General features: G+C 41.6%; 2 protein-coding genes and 2 pseudogenes across 10 annotated transcripts in view; 3 read left to right on the forward strand and 1 right to left on the reverse strand.

Annotated features, from left to right (window-relative positions):
• The window catches only part of SRSF11 (serine and arginine rich splicing factor 11), a 50392-nt gene extending 48633 nt beyond the window's left edge, over nucleotides 1–1759 (forward strand). For 3 of the 8 annotated variants that reach the window (XM_070405374.1, XM_070405373.1, XM_070405376.1), the window contains exons 12-13: nucleotides 112–271; nucleotides 377–1759. In XM_070405374.1, coding sequence (XP_070261475.1) covers nucleotides 112–271; nucleotides 377–574 — 358 coding nt within the window. In that variant the 3' untranslated portion in view covers nucleotides 575–1759. The remainder of the gene's footprint in view (nucleotides 1–111; nucleotides 272–376) is intronic. The other 5 variants (XM_070405377.1, XM_070405379.1, XM_070405378.1 and 2 more) reach the window with 3 other exon arrangements.
• The window catches only part of ANKRD13C (ankyrin repeat domain 13C), a 92124-nt gene that overhangs the window by 2779 nt on the left and 68119 nt on the right, over nucleotides 1–21226 (reverse strand). The window contains exons 12-13 of one of the 2 annotated variants that reach the window (XM_070405371.1): nucleotides 19969–20069; nucleotides 10798–13145 (exon numbers count right to left, since the gene is read on the reverse strand). In XM_070405371.1, coding sequence (XP_070261472.1) covers nucleotides 13015–13145; nucleotides 19969–20069 — 232 coding nt within the window. In that variant the 3' untranslated portion in view covers nucleotides 10798–13014. Of the gene's footprint in view, nucleotides 1–10797; nucleotides 13146–19968; nucleotides 20070–21226 lie in introns of those variants that run through there. The other variant, XM_070405372.1, reaches the window with a different exon arrangement.
• On the forward strand, nucleotides 7965–8360 carry LOC139003466 (adenosine 5'-monophosphoramidase HINT1 pseudogene; annotated as a pseudogene).
• LOC139001840 (eukaryotic translation initiation factor 1 pseudogene) lies at nucleotides 17957–18324 on the forward strand (annotated as a pseudogene).

Genomic DNA, 21226 nt, shown 5'->3' on the forward strand with positions numbered 1-21226 from the left:
ATCATGTGAACTTGGGTCAGGCTTAGCATCTAAACAAGTTAAAACTTATTGCTATACTTACAGGTTAAAATTCTCAAGCGTATCCTTTAAAGCATCTTTTTTTTCTTTGAGAACATTTTACTGTTATCCTAGGCATAAAAAGGAGAAGAAGAAAGATAAAGACAAAGAAAGAGGCAGAGATGAACGAGAACGATCAACAAGCAAGAAGAAGAAAAGTAAAGATAAAGAAAAGGATCGGGAAAGAAAATCTGAGAGTGATAAAGATGTAAAAGTATGTTTACATACTAATTTATTTTGGTATTTTAGGTGGTAGTAGTACTTATGAGAAGTGAGTTTTCTGTGAAGACGTTTACTTTTATTATTCTCCTTGGCAAAGCAGGTTACACGGGATTATGATGAAGAGGAACAGGGGTATGACAGCGAGAAAGAGAAAAAAGAGGAGAAGAAACCAACAGAACCAGTTTCCCCCAAAACAAAAGAATGTTCTGTGGAAAAGGGAACTGGTGATCCCCTGAGAGAATCCAAAGTGAATGGTGATGATCATCATGAAGAAGACATGGATATGAGTGACTGAATATGGCCTCCATGAGAATCCACCTGTATACATGCATCAGTGTCATTCCTTTGTGTGATATCTTCATGCTGTATTTGTTCATCTCAAACCTTAGATGTATACAGCTCTGAGCTATAAATGGTTATAACGCTCCTGTAATTGATATTATTTACATCCAAAAGTTTTTAGAAAATGCTATGTGGGTAACCAATTCTTGATGTGGTGAAATCTGATTGAGTAACCAAGCAGCTTGACTATTCTGGTGCTGCTTCATAGCAGAAGTGAAAAGCTGCATGCATCTACAGCAGGCATGGATTGTTTATGTTGTATAATCTCCTTTATTAAGTAAGTTCACTTATAGTATTTCTAGAATTTGATTCATTGCCGTAATAGAGCCATGTAGGGAATGCACTGATTGCATGTTAGTTGTGGCAGGAATATCCTCAATGTCATTAAAATCCTCCAACATGATGGATCTACTTATGGTCTTGTTTGTTGATATGACAAGTTAACATTCTTATAGTTACATCTGGAAATAAGCATTTGAAATAGATAATCCTTTAAGCCTTGTGGCTGAAATTTTGTGGCTTTTGTTTAACTTTGAAAGGTTATATATGCACTAACCTTTTTTGATGGCTGCTTAGGCTTTAATTACAAAAACAAGATTTCAAATGAAACTGTCTTTGGCAGTGAGTAAATAGCATATTTTGAAGTAGAGTTGTATACTTTTTCATAAGGTGTTTGGGAATTTTTTTCCCTGAAATAATTTATTTCACACCTACATCATTGAAAGCTATCTGCCTATCCTGAGTCCATCTGTAAAAGACTTATCTCTTGTCCTAATTTTCAATTTTTCACTTTTATTAATTTGTTTTAATCTCAATGTTGGAAAAAGGGGGTAGTGCATTTTAAATTGACCATATGCTTTTAAAGTGAGACAAATGTACTTGATAATGTACTTTTTATTTGATCTCAAGTTGTATAAAACCAATAAATTTGTGTTACTGTTACTGCAGTAGTAATCTTATGCCCACAGTGATTCCATGTTAAATGCAAAGTAGTTTAGGCAACTGTTTTCTTAGTTACAGGAGTTTCCAGCTTCACTTTTGTGCAGTAAAAACAAAAGTAGGCTACAGTCTGTGCCATGTTGATGTACAGTTTCTGAAATTGTTTTACAAGTCTTTGATAATAAAACCCTTAAACCTATGTTCATGTTCCTGTAAAACCGTATTTGTATTTATTTACAAGCTGTTGAATGTATGACATTTACCTCATTCATTTTACAAATCAAGTCCTTTCCCCTACAATCTACATATTTACTATACAATCCATCACTGTAGTGATTAGTTACCATCAGAATTATCAAAGTTGCTTTAATTTCTAAAACAATCTATTTCTTAGTATAAATTTCTCATATTTTGGGTGTAGGAATTGGGTTGAGTAAAGGAACTGTAGGATAAATGATCCCACCTATATCTACTAAATTTATATTTTCAGTGAAATATTTGCCTTTGCTGGAATAGTATAGCAATTCAATGGTATGTATCTACTGTACAATACTAAATATTTATTCATTTATGAAATGAGTAGTGTTAGAGTGGCTGGGATTAAGGGGGAAATGAGACTTGGAAGTATAGCTCTTATCCAAGTCTGATGATTTTTTTAACTTTTAAAATTGAAATGCCATATAGAAAGCAGCATTGTTTTTACAGTTTATAGTAAGTAACTTTTTAAAGATTTTATCCAAAGGAATTTTGTCTATAGTTATGAAGTTCTAGTAATGGCCCTAATAGTCATTTTAAAACTGTTGAACAGAAGTGACATTTACTGAAACCTACAAAAACTTTCTTAGTAGGTGATGGTTGAACCATATGACTGCCATTTTTGTAAATCAAAACAAGTAAAATGTTGGCAGTTTCACCTGGTTAAACCTAGTATTAGTCTGTTTCCTCACTTGTAATCTCAGAATACAAATATACTTAACTTTGCAAAAGGGATTAAGTTTTGGGCTATAAAATAGTGTCACTGATGTAAAATGCAGTGAAGGGAACCCGTACCTAGGTTATTTTTCAGTGAACATTTTATGCACAATGGTAAGGTTGCACAGGACACAAGCCTTTAACACAATCAGTTGAAACCAAGTGAATACTGACTGCCTCCACACTTGAGTTTTGTTCTGTATTTAGTAGTAAATGATTAAAAAAATAAAAGTGGTTTTGTTAGAAAAAATGTTTGTCCTATTTATTTGTTTAAATTCTTCAGGAGTGAATGAGAGGTAGTGGCTATGAGTCTAGTCATGAGTTTTGGTTTCATTTGCAGCTGAGGAGACCTGTATCTTTTACTTTGAATTTCTTAATTGTGAAATGAGATTGATACCTATCCTGCAATGTAGTTGATAATTTTGGCGGGGGGGGGGGGGGGGGGTTGGAGCAGAGAGATGCAGGCTTGTGTTGCCTGTTACCTGCTATAGAGCTTTTCAAAATTATAATTTAATTTAGGGTAATATTTTAGCAGAATCACTACAATAAGTTGCATGCAGATTAAGAGAGAAGGCTATGTTGCTCTTATTTTTGTGACAATGGGTTTTGGATGATAATCTTCCTGGTAGTGATTACAGTGTCTATGTGGAGAGTATGTATAAATGTTAGATACTTAGGGAAAGAACAAACAGGGCTTCTACTAGAACAGTACAAACTAATTTTACTTCAAGTTGCATCTTACAACTGAGTAAAGTTCTGGTGTGGGTATCACAGAAAATGTACAAGCCAACTTTTCCTCTAGCAAACAATACCACTTTCTTTGGTTGAGTTCTAGATTAAGTGCCTCAGGGCCATGCAATCAGTACTTAAGTTGTGTTAGCTTTGGTTAAATATGGTTGTTAGGGAAATGCTACTGGGACTTTCAAGAGCATCCAGAATGTCTGTTCCTAAGGCTTTATTAGCACAGGTCCTTCCTAAATGAGACTAATTCTGGAGTTGTAGATTTACTCATCTGTTTTACTCAGTTTTAATTTTGTTGCCATTTTCATTTTATGTGAAATTCATTTAGAAATTCTTTAGCAGCCCTAGTGGGTTTGGCTCAGTGGATAGAGCCTCGGCCTGTGGGGTTCGATTCCAATCAAGGGCACATGCCCAGTTGCAGGCTCAATCTCCAGTAGGGGGCATGCAGAAGGCAGCCAATCAATGATTCTCATCATTGATGTTTCTATCTCTTCTTCCTCTCTGAAAGCAATAAAAATACATTTTTTAATATAAATTCTTTAGCAAAATAACACATGTGAACCATACTAAATTCTTCATCTGTGGGAATATTCTTAAGAATACATTTATTTTTAAATACATATATATATACACTTATTACAATATAAGAATTCACAGAATGATGAACATTTTTGTATATATTATTCATTTCAGAGAGGGAAATACAGAAATATCAATGATAATCATTGATCAGCTTCCTCCTGCACGTCCCCTACTGGGAATCGAGATCAAGCCCACAACCCGGGCATGTACCCTGACTGGGAATCGAAACTTGATCTCCTGGTTCATAGGTCGACACTTAACCACTGAGCAACACCATCCAGGCCAAACATCCTAATATATAAAAACCCTGGGTCATAACAACCGGTCACTACCGAGGCTCAACCAACCAGAAGTCAGTCCTGTAGGCAGCACTGCTGGGTTGCTGTGGCAACCCAGCTGCTGACTGCTTCTGCTGCAGATGCAGTGCCCCAGCACTGACTGCTGAGGGGGCCGCACACAAATGAAAGAGAAGAGACAAGAGATAATTTGGAAATATTGGGGAGCCAGGCGGGTAAGTCCAACTCAAGGGGAAGGACTTCCACTGGTGCTCAGGCCATGCCAACCTTTTATTGGTTTGGGATACACCCATAGCCCTTAGGCAGGCAAGTTCCAGTAACACACAGACTATCTTATCAATAAGGATTCACATGACTATCTGGTGGGGAAGTTGCTTCAACTACCATTGTCTGGACTAACAGTGGGTGCACAGCTCTGACCTTTGCTAGGGCTTCAAGGGTCACCAGCCTTCTGGGTTCTCTGTCCATACCTCTCTGCTAGTGAAGAAAATAGGCGGTTTCCCACATGCCTCCATTTCTCTCCAGGCCTCTACGCAGGCTGCTGATCAGCCCTGCCTTTCTGATCAGGCCCCGTTGATAGGCCCAGAGATGCTGACTGGCATAGGAACCAACCAATCAGAACAGAATCTGGGTGCTGTGAGGAGCCAATGGCTGCCTAGGAGGCAGAGCTTTTGACGCTGACTGGCATAGAAACTGACCAATCAGGACCAAATTGGCCTGCAGGGGAGGGCAGTTGGGGACGAGATTAGGCCAGCAGGGGAGGGCAGTTGGGGGCGAGATCAGGCCAGCAGGGGAGGGCAGTTGGGGGCAACCAGGCTGGCAGGAGAGAGCAGTTGGGGGCGAGATCAGGCCGGCAGGGGAGGGCAGTTAGGGATAATCAAGCAGGCAGAGGCTGTTGGGGATGAGATCAGGCCGGCAGGGGAGGACCATTGGGGGCAAGATCAGGCCAGCAGGGGAGGGCAGTTGGGGGCAACCAGGTTGGCATGGAAGGGCAGTTGGAGGCGACATCAGGCTGGCAGGAGAGGGCAGTTAGGGGTGATCAGGCAGGCAGGCAGAGAGGTTAGGGGCAATCAGGCAGGCAGGCAGAGGCAGTTAGGAGCCAGCGGTCCCAGATTGCGAGAGGGATGTCCAACTGCTGGTTTAGGCCCAATCCTTCTGCCGGCAGTCAGACATCCCCCAAGGGGCCCCCAATTAGAGAGGTTGCAGGATGGGCTGAGGGAACCCACCCCTCCATGCATGAATTTCGTGCACCAGCCACTAGTCTTACCTAATAATAGACAAACATGGTATTTGACCATACCTTCGCTACGTCTCCCATTGGCTAATCAGCGTGATATGCAAATTAAGTGCCAACAAAGATGGCGGTTAATTTGCATACTAGGTTCCAAGTGGTGGAGTGAAGTCTGACGGCCCAGGGCCAGAGCAGCGAGGCCTCACACCCTGGCACCAGGCGAGCAGCGAGGCCTCATGGCCCCTGGATCGGCGAAGCAGCGAGGCCACACGGCCCTGGCGCCAGGCAGAGCAGGAAGGCCACAGGGCCCCGGGGCCAGGTGGAGCATGGAGGCCTCACGGCCCCGGGGACTGCCAAGCAGGGAAGCCTGATGGCTCCGGGGCGGCTCTGGCCAGAGCCCAGCCAGAGCGAAGGCCTGGGTCCCGGGTGCGGGAGGAAAACCAGTGCCAGCAGCCAAAGGAAGGCCTATTGCACGAATCTCTTCGTGCAACAGGCCTCTAATCTAATAAATGAGAAACATGCAAATTGACCGTACCTCTGCTACACCCACAAGCCATGCCCACCAGCCACGCCACGCCAGCCAATCAGGAGTAAATATGCAAATTAACCCAACTAAGATGGTGGCGGCCATGGAGCTGGAGCAAGCAGGAGGCTTGGAGGCAATGGAGGAAGCCAACCTTCCTGCCTGCCTTGCCGACCCTGAGCTCTGCTCAAGGCTACAAAGTTTCAATTATAGAAGATAAATAAATCCCAGATACCTGCTTCCAGCTGCCGTGGCCACGGAGCTGGAGCAAGCAAAAGGCTTGGGTTGCCCACGGCAATGGAGGAAGCCAAGCTTCCCGCCTGCTCTGGCCAGAAATGGGCTTCACTCAAGGCTACAAAGTTTCAATTATAGAAGATAAATAAATCCCAGAATAAAAAATAAACAAAAAAAGGAGAGGCTGGGAGCTTCGGTCACCAGGGGACTTGGCCAGCCTGAAAACAGCCATCAGCCACTCACCCAGACTGGCCAAGCACCCCAGTAGGGACACCCACCCTGAAGGGGGTGTGGGAAGCTGAAAAACAGCCCTCAGTCCCTCACCCAGGCAGGCCAGGCACCCCAGTAGGGCCCCCCACCCTGAAGGGGCTGTGGCCAGCCTGAAAACAGCCCTCAGCCCCTCACCCAGGCTGGCCAAACCCCCATGGGGTGAGGGTCCCCACTGGGGAGCTTGACCAGCCTGCAAACAGCCATCAGCCCCTCACCTAGGCTGGCCAGGCACCCCAGCAGGACCCCCACCCTGATCCAGGACACCCTTCAGGGCAAACCAGCTGGCCCTGACCCATGCACCAGGCCTTTATCCTATATAATAAAAGGGTAATATGCAAATTGACCCTAACAGCAGAACGACTGGGAATGACTGGTCACTGTGACACACACTGACCACCAGGGGGCAGACGCTCAATGCAGGAGCTGCCCCCTGGTGGTCAGTGCGCTCCCACAGGGGGAACTCTGCTCAGCCATAAGCCAGGCTGATGGCTGCCAGCACAGCGGTGGTGGCGGGAGCCTCTCCCACCTCTTCAGCAGCGCTAAGGATGTCCGACTGCAGCTAGGCCTGCTCCCTGCTGGCAAGTGGACATCCCCTGAGGGCTCCCAGGCTGCCAGAGGGATGTCTGACTGCCAGCAGGTGGACATGCCCTGAGGGGTCCCAGACTGCAAGAGGGCATTAGCCAGGCTGAGGGACTCCCCCAAGTGCACAAATTTTTATGCACCGGGCCTCTAGTTTTTAAAATAATGTCCTTACAAAAATAATTGGGAAAGGTGCTCTTCTTCCTGGAGCTCGCCCATGCCTTTCCCATCTTCCTCTTCCCTGCCCCACACACTTTACCATTAGCTTCCTCACTCCAAGTCCCATGGGCCCTTCCTTTACCTCTGTAACTTGTTTCTATAAATCCACTTCTAGAAATTTTTCTACCTGTGATTTACCAAATAAATGTTCTCTTATACAAAAAAAAAAAAAAAATTGGGGAAGTGACATGTTCTCATTCTTTTCAAAATATCACTTTGTAAAGGTTATTTTTCCAGTGCACAGTCACTAAATTAGTGATACTAAAATTAGCAACATGATGTATTTTTTTAAAAAAAGCTAGTTAGTTAAATAAAGTATGATGGCCCTAGCCGGTTTGGCTCAGTAGATAGAGCGTCAGCCTGGGGACTGAAGGGTCCCAGGTTCGATTCCGGTCAAGGGCATGTACCTTGGTTGCAGGCACATCCCCAGTAGGGGGTGTGCAGGAGGCAGCTGATTGATGCTTCTCTCTCATCAATGTTTCTAACTCTCTATCCCTCTCCTTTCCTCTCTATAAAAAAATCAATAAAATATATATATTTTTAAAAACTGCAATATTTAAATAAAGTATGATGATTTTTGCATAAGGAATTGAAGGTTAACAGTCACAAAAATGAAGTTAAAATTTGCTTACTTAAATTGTTTTAGAAGACAAGCATGTAGATTTAACTTTTTTACCAGTCAGTATTCAAAAGAGAAAAAGATTTGTTAGTCTCCTCTCGGGCTGCACCCCAGCAGCCTTGCAGAAACGAGGCCACGATGGCAGATGAGATCGCCAAGGCTCAAGCCACTTGGCCTGGTGGCGCCATGATCTTCACGAAGATCATTTGCAAGGAAATCCCAGCCAAAATCATTTCTGAGGACGACCAGTATCTTGCTTTCCATGACATTTCCCCTCAAGCACCAACACATTTTCTGGTGATACCTAAGAAACATATATCCCAGATTTCTGTAGCAGAAGATGATGATGAAAATCTTCTTGGACATTTAATGATTGTTGGCAAGAAATGTGCTGCTGATCTGGGCCTAAAGAAGGGTTACCGCATGGTAGTGAATGAAGGCACAGATGCAGGGCAGCCTGTCTATCATGTTCATCTTCATGTTCTTGGAGGTCGGCAGATGAATTGGCCTCCTGGTTAAGCATGTTTTAGGGATAATTTTCTTTGCTGTTGGCAATGATCAGTTTTGCAAGTTCTAATATGCTAAACAGTACATTTTATTTTTGCCTGTGTACAAAGTGATTGAGGAAATAATTTCTAAAACCCATACATAATAAAAAACATCGTTGCATGTTATGAAAAAAAAAAAAGATTTGTTACAAGGATTTGACCTTAATTATGGGAGCTGGTTAACCAGTTTCAAGTCTGTTTATGGGCTTTGTATGATGCTGGAGGTTGAAGCCTGCAGGCAGTTGAGAAGGGAAGATGGGTAATTAGAGGTAAGAGTAAGTTAGAACCACAAGCACAAGCTGGAACCCACAAGGATGGGCTAGAACTCAGGTCTCATTGCTTCTGACCTGCGTGGCATGGCAGAAGCCAGGATTCTGCATCATGAAGCTAAACTCACATATCTGGCCCATAAGTCTGAGAAGCTGAAGGAAGAGAAGGTGAAGTAACTGCAGGCCTCGCTCTTACCTCATCCCAAAGGGGCCAGCAGGTAAGCTACAAAATTTCTGCTTCACTTCTGCTCTCCAAAACTCCTACACCACCCACCCATTTTCATTAGAGCATCCCAGCCAGTCATTGTCAGCCACCTTTAATGACCAAGAATGCTATGGGAGGTACAGGTAAGTAAGTGGTGGGTTTTTTTGTTTTTGTTTTTTATTACACAAAGTTTTCTACTTTAGGCATTTTCATCTGCAAAACGATCAAATTCAGGAATGCTTTCCAAGTACCTTTCTTTAAAATCCTTAGATTTTGCTTAGGTATTTGCAGGTGCTGTGGCAAAAGTGAAATTGTAACTGTATCATTGGTGCCATTATGACTAAAAGTACTATACTAAAATAAGATTATAATTTTAGAAGTTCATCACTAGATAGTACTGTAGAGGGTCACATGACCTAAAATTGCCAAAATACTTGAGGTGACATTTTTAGATGACAATCTAAAATACTACTGCCCCAGATTTCTGACATAAAATGCTTTGTGAAAGTATTAACTTTGCACTTTACAAGTAGTGTAATATCTCCTCTGTCCTTTTGTCTCTTAGGCAAGTTTTACTGTCAGTTGTCTTTGAAAGTTTACAGTTTCCAAATATAAAAACTTTGGTAAGGATGCATTTTAATTTTAGAAACATGGTTAAGATTCCTCTTGCTGGAGTTAACAGCAGAGGCATAATGTGTTCCATACTAATTAATAATTCTCTCACTCAATTGTAAAGGCAGGACTTCAAAAATAAATAAATAAAAATAAAGGCAGGACTTCAAATTCACCTAGTGTTCTACTGTAACTTTCTTACTCATGCTATTTGCAAATAAAAGGAACATAAATGAGCAAAAGGAAGCAATTCTTAAGTCAATATGAAAACATTTAGGCCAGACCTTTTTTGTCCCCTTGAAACAGGATCAATTCTGTAGACTTAGTGAAAAATAAGAAGGGGTCACTAAAGATCATTATTCACTACTCTCTCACAAGGTGTGAATTACAAACTGTACATGAATAACACTACAAAAACTCATTTCTATTAGTGTGAGTGGGGCTCAATACCAATTCAAAGCAGAAACAAAGTTGTTTTTCAGCTTCTGTCAGCTATTAGCTTCTCTGAAATGTGTTAATTTCCAGACCATCATATGTTCCTAGGTTCACAATAATCAAAGCATCTGCTTTATGCTTCCTTTTTATGAAATCTGACAATTCTCTATGAAGCAAATTCTCTCAGAAATTATTTTAAGACAAGAATCTGACCTTCTTTTGATGCCACACTGTTGGCAGAAATATTGAGCTCTTCAAAATAGCCATTTAAGATGACTATTTCATAGGCCCCCAAGTTTTAATTTTCTTCAATCACAAATAGAAGACATAGAATTTTATGGACCTACACTACAAAATCTAGATTTTCATGTGGGATTATTAAAATACTAGAGGCCTGGTGCACAAAATTCATGCATGGGGGCGGGGGGGAGGTCCCTCAGCCCAGCCTGCACCCTCTCCAATCTGGGATCCCTCTGACATCCCTCTCACAATCCGGGACTGCTGGCTCCTAACCACTTGATGGCCTGCCTGCCTGATTGCCCCCTAACTGCTACCCTGCTGGCCTGATGCCTAACTGCTCCCCTGCCAGCCTGATCGCCCCCAACTGTCCTTCCCTGCCAGCCCAATCTCCCCCAACTGTCCTCCTGTGCTGGCCTGGTCACCCTGGTGGAAGCCGTGCAGAGCAGCAGCGGGGACCCGCCCCCACAACGGGCTGCGGTAATTGTGGTGGCCGGCGCGCGGAGCAGCCTGTTCACCCCTGCTGTGCGTACCATCTTGTGATGGTGTTACGGTGTGAGGGTCAAATTGCATATTACCTCTTTATTATATAGGATATGGTGTTTTGATTTAGTTACTTGAAACACGGAATATCACTTCATTCATTAACTGGATTAAAAGGCACATTTTGAAAAGTTTAATGTGAAAAGTTTATTTGCATTAATAACTCCTTGTTTTCACCATTATAAGAGATACTGACATTTGCTTGTCCTTTATGATCAAATAAAAGACATTTGGAATGGATCATCTCTTTCTACTATCCTTTATGAAAGAAAAAGTTAAGAGTTAAAAACAAAATCCAAGTGCAAAAGTTTTCAGTAGTTTCCTACCTCCAGTGTACCCCAGCAAAATATTCACAGCTTTTAGGAAATTGTTAAGTTCCAAGTTGCAATTTTCCATGTTTTTTTCCCCCACTAAATTGTCTGTACTTGTGAAAAATCTATAATATAATCCTGAAAATATAACATATTCCCAAAGAGTAAGGGAGCCTAAAAGCAACAGTGATAACTACCATTCAGTGTCTCAAACCTCACATAATTACTGACAAGATAATTCAATTTCTAAGTCACTTGATCTATAAGGATTCCCAAAATAATTTGGATCAACTTGTATTTAATAAACCTAGTCTGGGTTTCCAACTCTTCTCACAAAATTCAACAGACCCACACCAGGTAGTAACTGGCCTTTGAATTTTTAACTATGATTATTTTTCTTTATTATAAAATGTATTTAATAAAATGTCAACATATGCAATTATGTTATCAGCATGAAAGATGCAGCTTTAAAGATGTTTATTATAAAAATTTTCTTATGATTGATGCTTTGGATTTGTAAATAATCATCTTTTCAATAAAGGTTTCTAAACTCATTCAAATTAATTAAAATTCTTGAAAATGTTTAAATTACGGGTCACTCTAAAAAACCTGACAAATGCATTCTCACACATTCATCAGGATACATTTAAAAAGCATTTCTTTAGCTAATTTCCTAAATACAACGTAACATATTGTGTCTGTTATACCTTATTCTCCCTAATTTATTTTCATTCTTGGACCATCAAACCATCTTGGAATAAACATGAAAAATTTTAAGTGCGAAAATGAGTAATGCATGATTTTTTAACACTTTGAAGATAATTAAAACCAATAAATATTTTCTTGTGACTTAAAAAAATAAACAGTAGGAATTATCAATCTTGTGTACATTTTTGGAATTTAACTTATAACAAATATATTCTGTTAGCATATAAAATGTTTTTACCTTACTTTGAAAGCATTAAATATGTAGGGAGTCGAAAATGTGAGTTGTTTAAAACTGACATGAACACTAAAAACAAACAAAATAATCAGAATGATGTGCAGTTATTAGGAAGCAAGTTTAAAATTTTGGAATATTTTTAAAGTGCTGAGATTTGGAAGAGGACTATCCTTAAACATGCTAGTCATATCCTATTATGAACACAAAAAAGGCTTTAAAACTCAAGTTTAGAAAAAAAAATAGAGGTTCTATGAAAGGAAGATTAGTAACAAACATTTACCATTGAAGAAAGAATTCAGGTAAAAACAAATAGCACCACAATGAATTGCACTAAGGTGCTAAAGGAGGTACCTTATTCCCTGCAGAGTGAATGCTCCTTCTGAAATGTATTGCAACATATAAATGCAATTGTTTAATGGTTACCATTTGGTTCATTCATCTACAGAAAACTGCATTCCTTTCTAGTTCATCATATTGAACAAACATTCAAATTACTGAACTATACATAAAGTTACATAGTTTACATTTTATGAAAACAAAGTTGGAAGGAATATTTATAAATGTCACCTTGGCCGGCCATAGGAGGTTGGCTGTGGGAGCGCACTAACCACCAGGAGCAGCTCCTGCATTGAGCGTTTGTCTCCTGGTGGTCAGTGTGTGAATATAAGATGACAACTGTAAAGGGCTTCATATCTCTTAAGACATTTAATTTATGTTACTGGTCCAGGAGTGTTTTAGATATAACTATAGATATAGATATAGATATATATGCATATATATTTCAACAAGAAGTGTAAAAATTTTTAAAAACAAATCACAGCACTCATAGCTGTTTTACATAAGAAGTACTTAGGGTCATTAAGGTGTCAAACTATTACACTATAATATGTATATATTTAAAAAGACTGAAAATGGCACATCAGGAAACTTATTAGAGGCCCATTTCATTATGTCATATCACTGATGTGTCAGTTCTAAGAAATTCCCTTTTCTTCACTGAAAGCATCTGTCCCTCCTACTGCGCTCCCTGTGGGGTCTCTGCACGCTCTTGCTTTCCTTGGTGAGATGGCGTCATGCTCTCGTCATTAGAGATCAGGAAAACGGCTCGGGTCTTCCTTGTAGTCGTCAGGTATAGTAAAGATGGAGCCGTCAAACTCATCATATCTGAATTCCTGAAAAGTCACAGTGGCTGTGATCGTAGGAAACACAGGTATATCTAGAGAGAATAATCAATGATAATAATGTAAAATGAAATGTTAATCTACTTATCTATATATATAAGAGCCTAAGTGACTATTACACTGGTCACTATGACACGCACTGACCACCAGGAGGCAGACGCTCAACGCAGGAGCTGCTCCTGGTGGTCAGTGCACTCCCACAGCTAACCTCCTGCCGCCAGCCAGCCAACCTCCGTGGTCCCTCTCCATGGCTGGCCAGCCAACCCCCCATGGTCCCTCCACCCCGGCTGGCCAGTCAACCTCCCGCGGTCCCTCCCGCAGTCCCTCCTCACCTCCCGCAGTCCCTCCTCACCCCCCCGGAATGGGCGAGATGGCCCTGATCGGACCCAATCGCCGGCCAGGCTGAGGGACCCCAACCGTGCACAAATTTGTGCACCGGCCTCTAGTAGACTAAAAATACTATTAAGAGACATCCATACTCCTTAAATTAAAAAAAGAAACATTATTCAAGCACCAGACCAATCCTACCTAATGTATGTTTATTACTGAGTATGATGCTTTGGGGAAGGATTTAGCTATTGGTTATGTGAGAATAAACAAATAATCTTTTCTGTCAAGAAGAGAGTTTTGGCGGCTGCCATTTTGAAACAGCAAAGGTCAACCCCTTTGTTTAAATTAGCCAATCGCGCAAGAGTGTGAGCCTAAGCTCTTCCAATCAAGAGTGAGGAACAGATTACGTGTGCCAGGCATGAGAGCCTGAGCAGACTGCCACCCAGTGTGCATGTGCTCCCAGACCATGTGAATGCGCACCCTCCTGCAGGAGTGAAGATATTTGCCTTGCTGCCTGGCTCCCGAATGTGCTTTGTGTTTTACCAGGAGCCCTGATTTTGGGGGCTCGCCTTATTTCTAACAGTAAGAAGAGAAAGACACGGAAGCATCAAAAAACTCAAGTTTCAATTGCTTTCCAATCTAACATATAATGCCAGATTCCACCAGTCTTTTTATTTTCCTTCAGGCAAAGGGACAGCTAGCTATATTTGTAATTTTTGCAATATGATATCTTTTCTTCAAATTATAGTATATATATATATATTATTCAAACACTGAGCTAATTTATTTTCATTCTAAAACAAAATACATGAGCCCTAGCCAGTGTTGCTCAGAGGTTAGCAATTGTTGGCTCACAGATTGAAGGGTTGTGGGTTCAATTCCCAGTCAAGGGCATGTACCTGTGTTGCAGGTTAGATCCGAGGACCTGGTCAGGGCATCTGAGGGAGACACATGAGGGAGACAACCAATCGATGTGTCTCTCTCACATTGATGTGTCTCTCTGTCTCTCTCCCTTCCTACTCTCTAAAAAGCAATGGGAAAAAATATCCTTGGGTGAAGATTAACAAAACAAACAAACAAAAAACTTAAACATAATTAACATAAAGATTACACAAAGAAATCAACATAAGGATTACACAGTTTCCAGTTATTTCTGGGAGGGGAAAATCATTCATTTGTGCCTATTATGTGCAGATGCTGTTCTATCTAATTCCAGGTATCAGCAAAGTAAAGCCCATTGCCTGGCCTCTTTTTGTGAGGCTTGTGAGCTAAAAAATGATTTTCTATTTTTAAATGGTTAAAAGAAACACCAGAGAGAGAATCGAAGATGGCGGCATAGGTAAACACCGGAGACTGCCGCCGTGGACAACCACTTCAAAAATACAACTAAAAGTCGGAGCGGACATCAACCAGAACCATGGGAAGGCTGGCTGAGGAGAGTCTCTTCAACTAGAAGCAAAAACAACAGCATTCCGAGGCTCAGAGGAGGCGCAGTGTGGAAAATTTAAAGGTACGGCGGTGCGGTGGTGAGGGTGCGCGCGCAAAGCGGGCTGGCGGCTGAGGGCGCGATTGTCGTTTTCAATCAGGAGTGAATCTCAGACTCTGGGCTACAGATCCGGGCGAGTCTCTAGGGACCCAGACTCAAACGGGAGAAGCGGGACTGTCTGGCTACGGCTCCTCCGAGGTTTGCAGCAGTCGCTGGGACAGAGAGGCAGAGCCCCTGGGGACGGACTGAGAGCGGCCATAGCTGCTCCCTCCCCTCCGCCCTGTTGAGCCCGCCCCGCCCAAACCCCTCGCACAACCATTTGCCGATCGCCTCAGGCAAGGGCTGGACTAGCACCTCCCCTGAGGACTGAAGTTTTCCCACAGCTGATTTCCACCGCCAGTCGGCCTGATGGTCAAATCCCTCTAGTGATAACTACAACAATTAAGGCTTCGCTAGAACAAGACTGCGCACAGAGACCACAAGGGGGTGCACCAAGAAAGCATAAAAGATGCGGAGACAAAAAAACATGACAGAAATGGAGGATATGGAGCTAAGAATCGCAATTTTGAGGGCTTGCCATAAATTCGTGCAGAGCCTCATGAAAACTAATGAGACCCTCGATGCTACGATAAAGAAATTAGAAAGTAAGCATACACGGACTGAAATAAAGAATATTATACCCAATAGCAGACCAGAGGAGTGCAAGAATCAAACCAAAGATTCGACAAAAAACACCCAATTGGAAAAGCATAATGAAAAAAGAATCCGAAAGTGTGAAGATAGTGTAAGGAGCCTCTGGGACAGCTTTAAGCGGACTAATATCAGAGTCATTGGAGTCCCAGAAGATGAGAGACAGCAAGATATTGAAAACCTATTTCAAGAAATAATGGCAGAAAACTTCCCCCACCTGGAGAAAGAAATGGACTTACAGGTCCAAGAAGCGCAGAGAACCCCAAACAAAAGGAATCCAAAGAGGACCACACCAAGACACATCATCATTAAAATGCCAAGAGCAAAAGACAAAGAGAAAATCTTAAAAGCAGCAAGAGAAAGAGGCTCAATTACCTACAAGGGAATACCCATACGACTGTCAGCTGATTTCTCAACAGAAACTTTGCAGGCCAGAAGGGAATGGCAAGAAATATTCAAAGTGCTGAATACCAAGAACCTACAACCAAGATTACTTTATCCAGCAAAGCTATCATTCAGAATTGAAGGTCAGATAAAGAGCTTCACAGATAAGGAAAAACTAAAGGAGTTCATCACCACCAAACCAGTATTATATGAAATGCTGAAAGGTATCCTTTAAGAAGAGGAAGAAGAAGAAAAAGGTAAAGATACAAATTATGAACAACAAATATGCATCAATCAACAAATGAATCTAAGAATCAAGTGAATAAATAACCTGATGTACAGAATGAACTGGTGACTATAATGAATCAGGGACATAGAAAGGGAATGGACTGACTATTCTTGGGGGGGAAAGGGGAATGGGAGATTCGGGAAGAGACTGGACAAAAATCATGCACCTATGGATGAACTCAGTGGGTGGGGAGTGAGGGTAGAGGGTGGGGTGGGAGCTGGAAGGAGGGGAGTTATGGGGGGAAAAAAGAGGAACAAATGTAATAATCTGAACAATAAAGATTAAAAAAAAATAAAATAAAATAAATAAAAGAAACACCAGAAAGTAAAAATATTTGTGTCTATAAAATTACATGAAATTCAAACACATTATCACAAGATGTCCACCCCCACATTGTCACAAGATGGCTTGCAGGGAAGGGCAGTTAGGGGCAACCAGTCCTGCAGGGGAGGGCAGTTGGGGGCAAGATCAGGCCTGCAGGGGAGGGCAGTTGGGGGCGACTGGGCCTGCAGAGGAGGGCAGTTAGGGCTGATCGGGCCGGCAGGGGAGCAGTTAGGTGTAGATCGGGACAGCAGGGGAATGGTTAGGGGGTGATCAGGCTGGCAGGCAGAAGCAGTTAGATCAGGCAGGCAGGCAGGTGAGTGGTTAGGAGCCAGCAGTCCTGGATTGTGAGAGGGATGTCCCACTGCCAGTTTAGGCCTGATCCCTGTGGGACATCCCCCGAGGGGTCCCAGATTAGAGAGGGTGCAGGCTGGGCTGAGGGACACCCCCCTGCCCCCAGTGCACGAATTTCGTGCACCGGGACTCTAGTAATAATATGAGTATCAATAAGCACAGTAAAGTGTGGTTTCAGTAATACTGATAGAAGCAAGATAAAATAGGTCTGAGGAATTATATCAAGGTTATATTCACTATATGTTTATTTTTCTCCCCCACTAGAATGTAAACACCTATAGGGCAGGGATTTTTACTAACTCTCACCCTAGAAAAGCATCTGGCAAGTAACAAGCACTGGTTAAACATTTGATGTCTGAATTAATGGATGGTACTGAAGACTCTCCTGAACAAAGCCTAAAGTCAGTAGAGAAGAGAGTTAAATTTCTCCTGAAGCTTAAATGTATGCTAAATACAAGCCTAAACTCCAAAAGAAACTTCTAAGTCTCTTGTTTCCAGTTTTCTGACATAGTTAAGAAGATAAATATGAGATTTTACTATTGTTAAAGATCATTATGATAAAATTAAGTTTAAATATTTGAAAATAACCCTAGCCGGCCCTAACCGGTTTGGCTCAGTGGATAGAGTGTTGGCCTGTGGATTCAAGGGTCCCAGGTTCGATTCCGGTCAAGGGCATGTACCTTGGTTGCGGGCACATCCCCAGTAGGTAGTGTGCAGGAGGCAGCTGATCGATGTTTCTCTCTCATCGATGTTTCTAACTCACTATCTCTCTCCCTTCCTCTCTGTAAAAAATCAATAAAATATATTCTAAAAAAATCATCATTCTCACCTTAAAAAAAAAAAAAAGAGCCCAGTGACTGAGCTGCCGACGAGGACTCAGCAACCTCCCCCTTGAGCCCCCCTCACTTCCCAACGCTCCGTCCCCCCTGCCCGCCTTCTCCCGCCACAGCCTTCCGCAGGCCGTTTCCACTGAGGAAAAGGAATCGTATTGTATGTCCGCTATCCAGAACCTCCACTCTTTCAACCCCTTTGCTGATGCAATTAAGGGTGATGACCTGCTTCCCGCTGGCACTGAGGATTATATCCATATAAGAATTCAACAGAGAAACGGCAGGAAGACCTTTACTACTGTCCAAGGGATGGCTGATGATTATGATAAAAAGAAACTAGTGAAGGCCTTTAAGAAGAAATCTGCCTGCAATGGTACTGTAATTGAGCATCCAGAATATGGAGAAGTAATTCAGCTGCAGGGTGACCAGCACAAGAACATATGCCAGTTCTTCGTCAAGATTGGACTGGCTAAGGACGACCAGCTGAAGGTTCATGGGTTTTAAGTGCTTTTGGCTCACAGAAGCTTAAGTGAGGGTTTCTTTGCAATGAGTAGAATTTCCCTTCTGTCCCTTGTCACAAGTTTAAAAACCTCACAGCTTGTATAATGTAACCATTTGGGGTCTGCTTTTAACTTGGACTAGTGCAACTCCCTCATGCAATAAACTGAAAAGAGCCACGCTGTCTACTCTTGAAGTTCCTCATTTAAACAGAGGTCAAGCAGTAGGCACCTGGCAGTGTACAGCCTGAAACGGAGCAATACCATGATGTTCCAGCCAAGCCCATGTCTGGCCAAAGCTCCTCACCAGAGTTCCCTGCCCTCAGAGAATGTCACAGCCTGAGCAGCCTTCAGTGAAACTGAGAGGATAGGGGTAAGGCACCAGCGGCATGTGTACCACTAGAGGGAGCTTTCCGTAATCATAGATCTAGACCTGACAAGTGATGGAGCTTAGAGCAAGCAGCCTGCCACCTTCCCTCCAGTGAGGTGTAAGGACTTCTGGCTTGCCACCAAGGTCTTTATGACCAGACAGATCCTAGCTAAATGTTGTCCAAACACTGTAATTTGAGGCCAACCTTCTTATCAGAGTTAAACTTTTGACAAGGGAACAAATTTCAAACTGAAGTGTCAGTCATGTAGCTAGCTATAGAGCTTGCAACTTCCTAGCAACAGCTGCCCAATGCCATGTGAAGTAAAAAAAAAAAAAGAGAGAGAGATTTTTGGGGTGTTCTTTTTTCCCTACTTCAGTTTTAATGTTATGTTATGTATTTAAACCCTTATTTAAATAAAACTTGTTTTCAGGGAAAAAAAGAAAGAAAGAAAATAACCCTAGCTGGTTTGGCTCAGTGGATAGAGCATTGGCCCATGGACTGAAGGGTCCTGGGTTTGATTCCGGTAAAGGGCACATGCCTCAATTGCAGGCTCCATCCCTGACCTGGTCAGGGCATGTGCTGGAAGCAACCAATAGATGTCTTTCTCACATAGATGTTTCTCTCTGTCTTCCCCCTCCCTTCCATTCTCTCTAGAAATAATCAATGGAAAAATATCCTTGGGTGAGGATTACCAAAAAAATAAATATTTGAAAATAGAATGCATGATTATTACTTTATCTGTAAATAGTGACTCCAGAAACATTCCCACTGTTCAGAAACTCATTATCACAGTGCATCATAAGTTCACCCACACCCTCTTGTATGAAGTATTTGCATATCCCATACATTTAATTTAAATAAAGTAGAATTAGGCCCAACCAGCATGACTCAGTGGTTGAGCAACAACCTACGAATCAGGAGGTCAGGGTTCAATTCCCGATCAAACTACATAACCAATTGCAGACTCGAATCCCAGTGTGGGGCATGCAGGAGGCAGCCGATCAATGATCTCTCTCATCACTGATGTTTCTAGCTCTCTCTCTCCCTCTCCCTTCCTCTCTGAAATCAAGAAAAATATATTTTTTTAAAAAGAAAAGAAAGAAATCTAGTAGAATTAAAACTATAATCAGGCACTTTATATATTTGACAAAGGATGAATACCAAAGCATTTAATTACAGAAAAACTTTAAAAATTTTTAGCATAACTTAGAAATCCATTTTCCTTCAAATCTTATTTTTACTAAATGTTAGTAAACAATACCATATTTCTAGTAGACACGGAAATTATAAGCAATTTTTCTCTTACCTAGTTTTACAGGAAAGCCTGGAGGAAGCTTCATTTGAACAAATTCTCTAAGCTTGTTAAAGTGCTTGAAGGGAGCTATTACTTCCAAAACATTCAATATTCTGAGAAATGGAAAGAGAAAAAAAGTTTTCATTTTTCAAATGGATTTCTTTGTGTCCTTATGTTGTTTTATAACCATAAGCTTCAAACTTAAGGATGAAGAAATACCTCCTTCCTCTTGAATTTTTTTTTTTATTATTATTCTTTTTACCGTGTCAGAGTTTGTAACTTTTACCTGTTACAGTACAAGCATAATTTCCACAGTTGTTTGATTTTAGGTCCATATTTAAATGGATCAAGGCTTCTTCTTCCTGAAGTTTATACATTCCTGAATTCTTTAAGTTGCTTCACTATTTAGGTGTCTAAATTTCACTGCTAATTTCTTGTGTGTGAAGTGCTTTTATGTGCTCAGTATCCCTTGATTTCTTTCAAATTTAATAAATTAGTGTTTTCTTTCATACTTAAAAGGAAATTTTGCTGGCATAAATTTCAGTTTATGTTTCTTCCCCTCTGAACTACAATTTCATGTCTCCTAGCATTCAGTACTGCACTATACTGCAGCTTCCTCTTTTCATTTTTTTGGTTTGATGCATTTTACTTTTTAATTAAATCTTTATTGTTGAAAGTATTACATATGCTGCCTTTTCCCCCCACTGACCCCTTCTAGCCCACTCCTGCCCCCCACCCCAGGCCTTTAGCACCCTATTATCTATGTCCACTGGTTATGCATATATGTATACAAATTCTTTGGTTAATCTCTGCCACCCACCCCCTTTCCTCTGTGATTTGATGGATATTATTTTCAAGTAGTATTATTTTTCTTTCAAAAATGGCCCACTGCTGCTATATTTCTTGAATACTTCTTTTTTAATTGCCTTTATATTTAAATGACATCTTAGCTAGATATATTATCAGATCATACTTCCTTTGCCTCAGAAATGCTAAGATGTGAAAAAATGTAATGCCAGGCTGTCTTTTAGACCATTTCTGCCTGAATGCCATTAGACTTCAGAGAGAGGGGAAAGAGAGGAAGAGACAGAAACATCAATATAAAAGAGACCACCAATTGGCTGCCTCCTACAACCCAGGCATGTGCCCTGACCAAGAATCGAACTGGCAACATTTTGGTGCACCAGATATTCAACCAACTGAACCACACCGGCCAGGGCCATTAAACTTCTTTATTAAAGTTTAAGTCAAATAGTTTTATCAGGATAAT

This window comes from Myotis yumanensis, unplaced genomic scaffold (assembly GCF_028538775.1).
Source record: "Myotis yumanensis isolate MYYU_CA2020_CCGP unplaced genomic scaffold, mMyoYum1.0.hap1 SCAF_2, whole genome shotgun sequence".
Lineage (NCBI taxonomy): Eukaryota > Metazoa > Chordata > Mammalia > Chiroptera > Vespertilionidae > Myotis > Myotis yumanensis.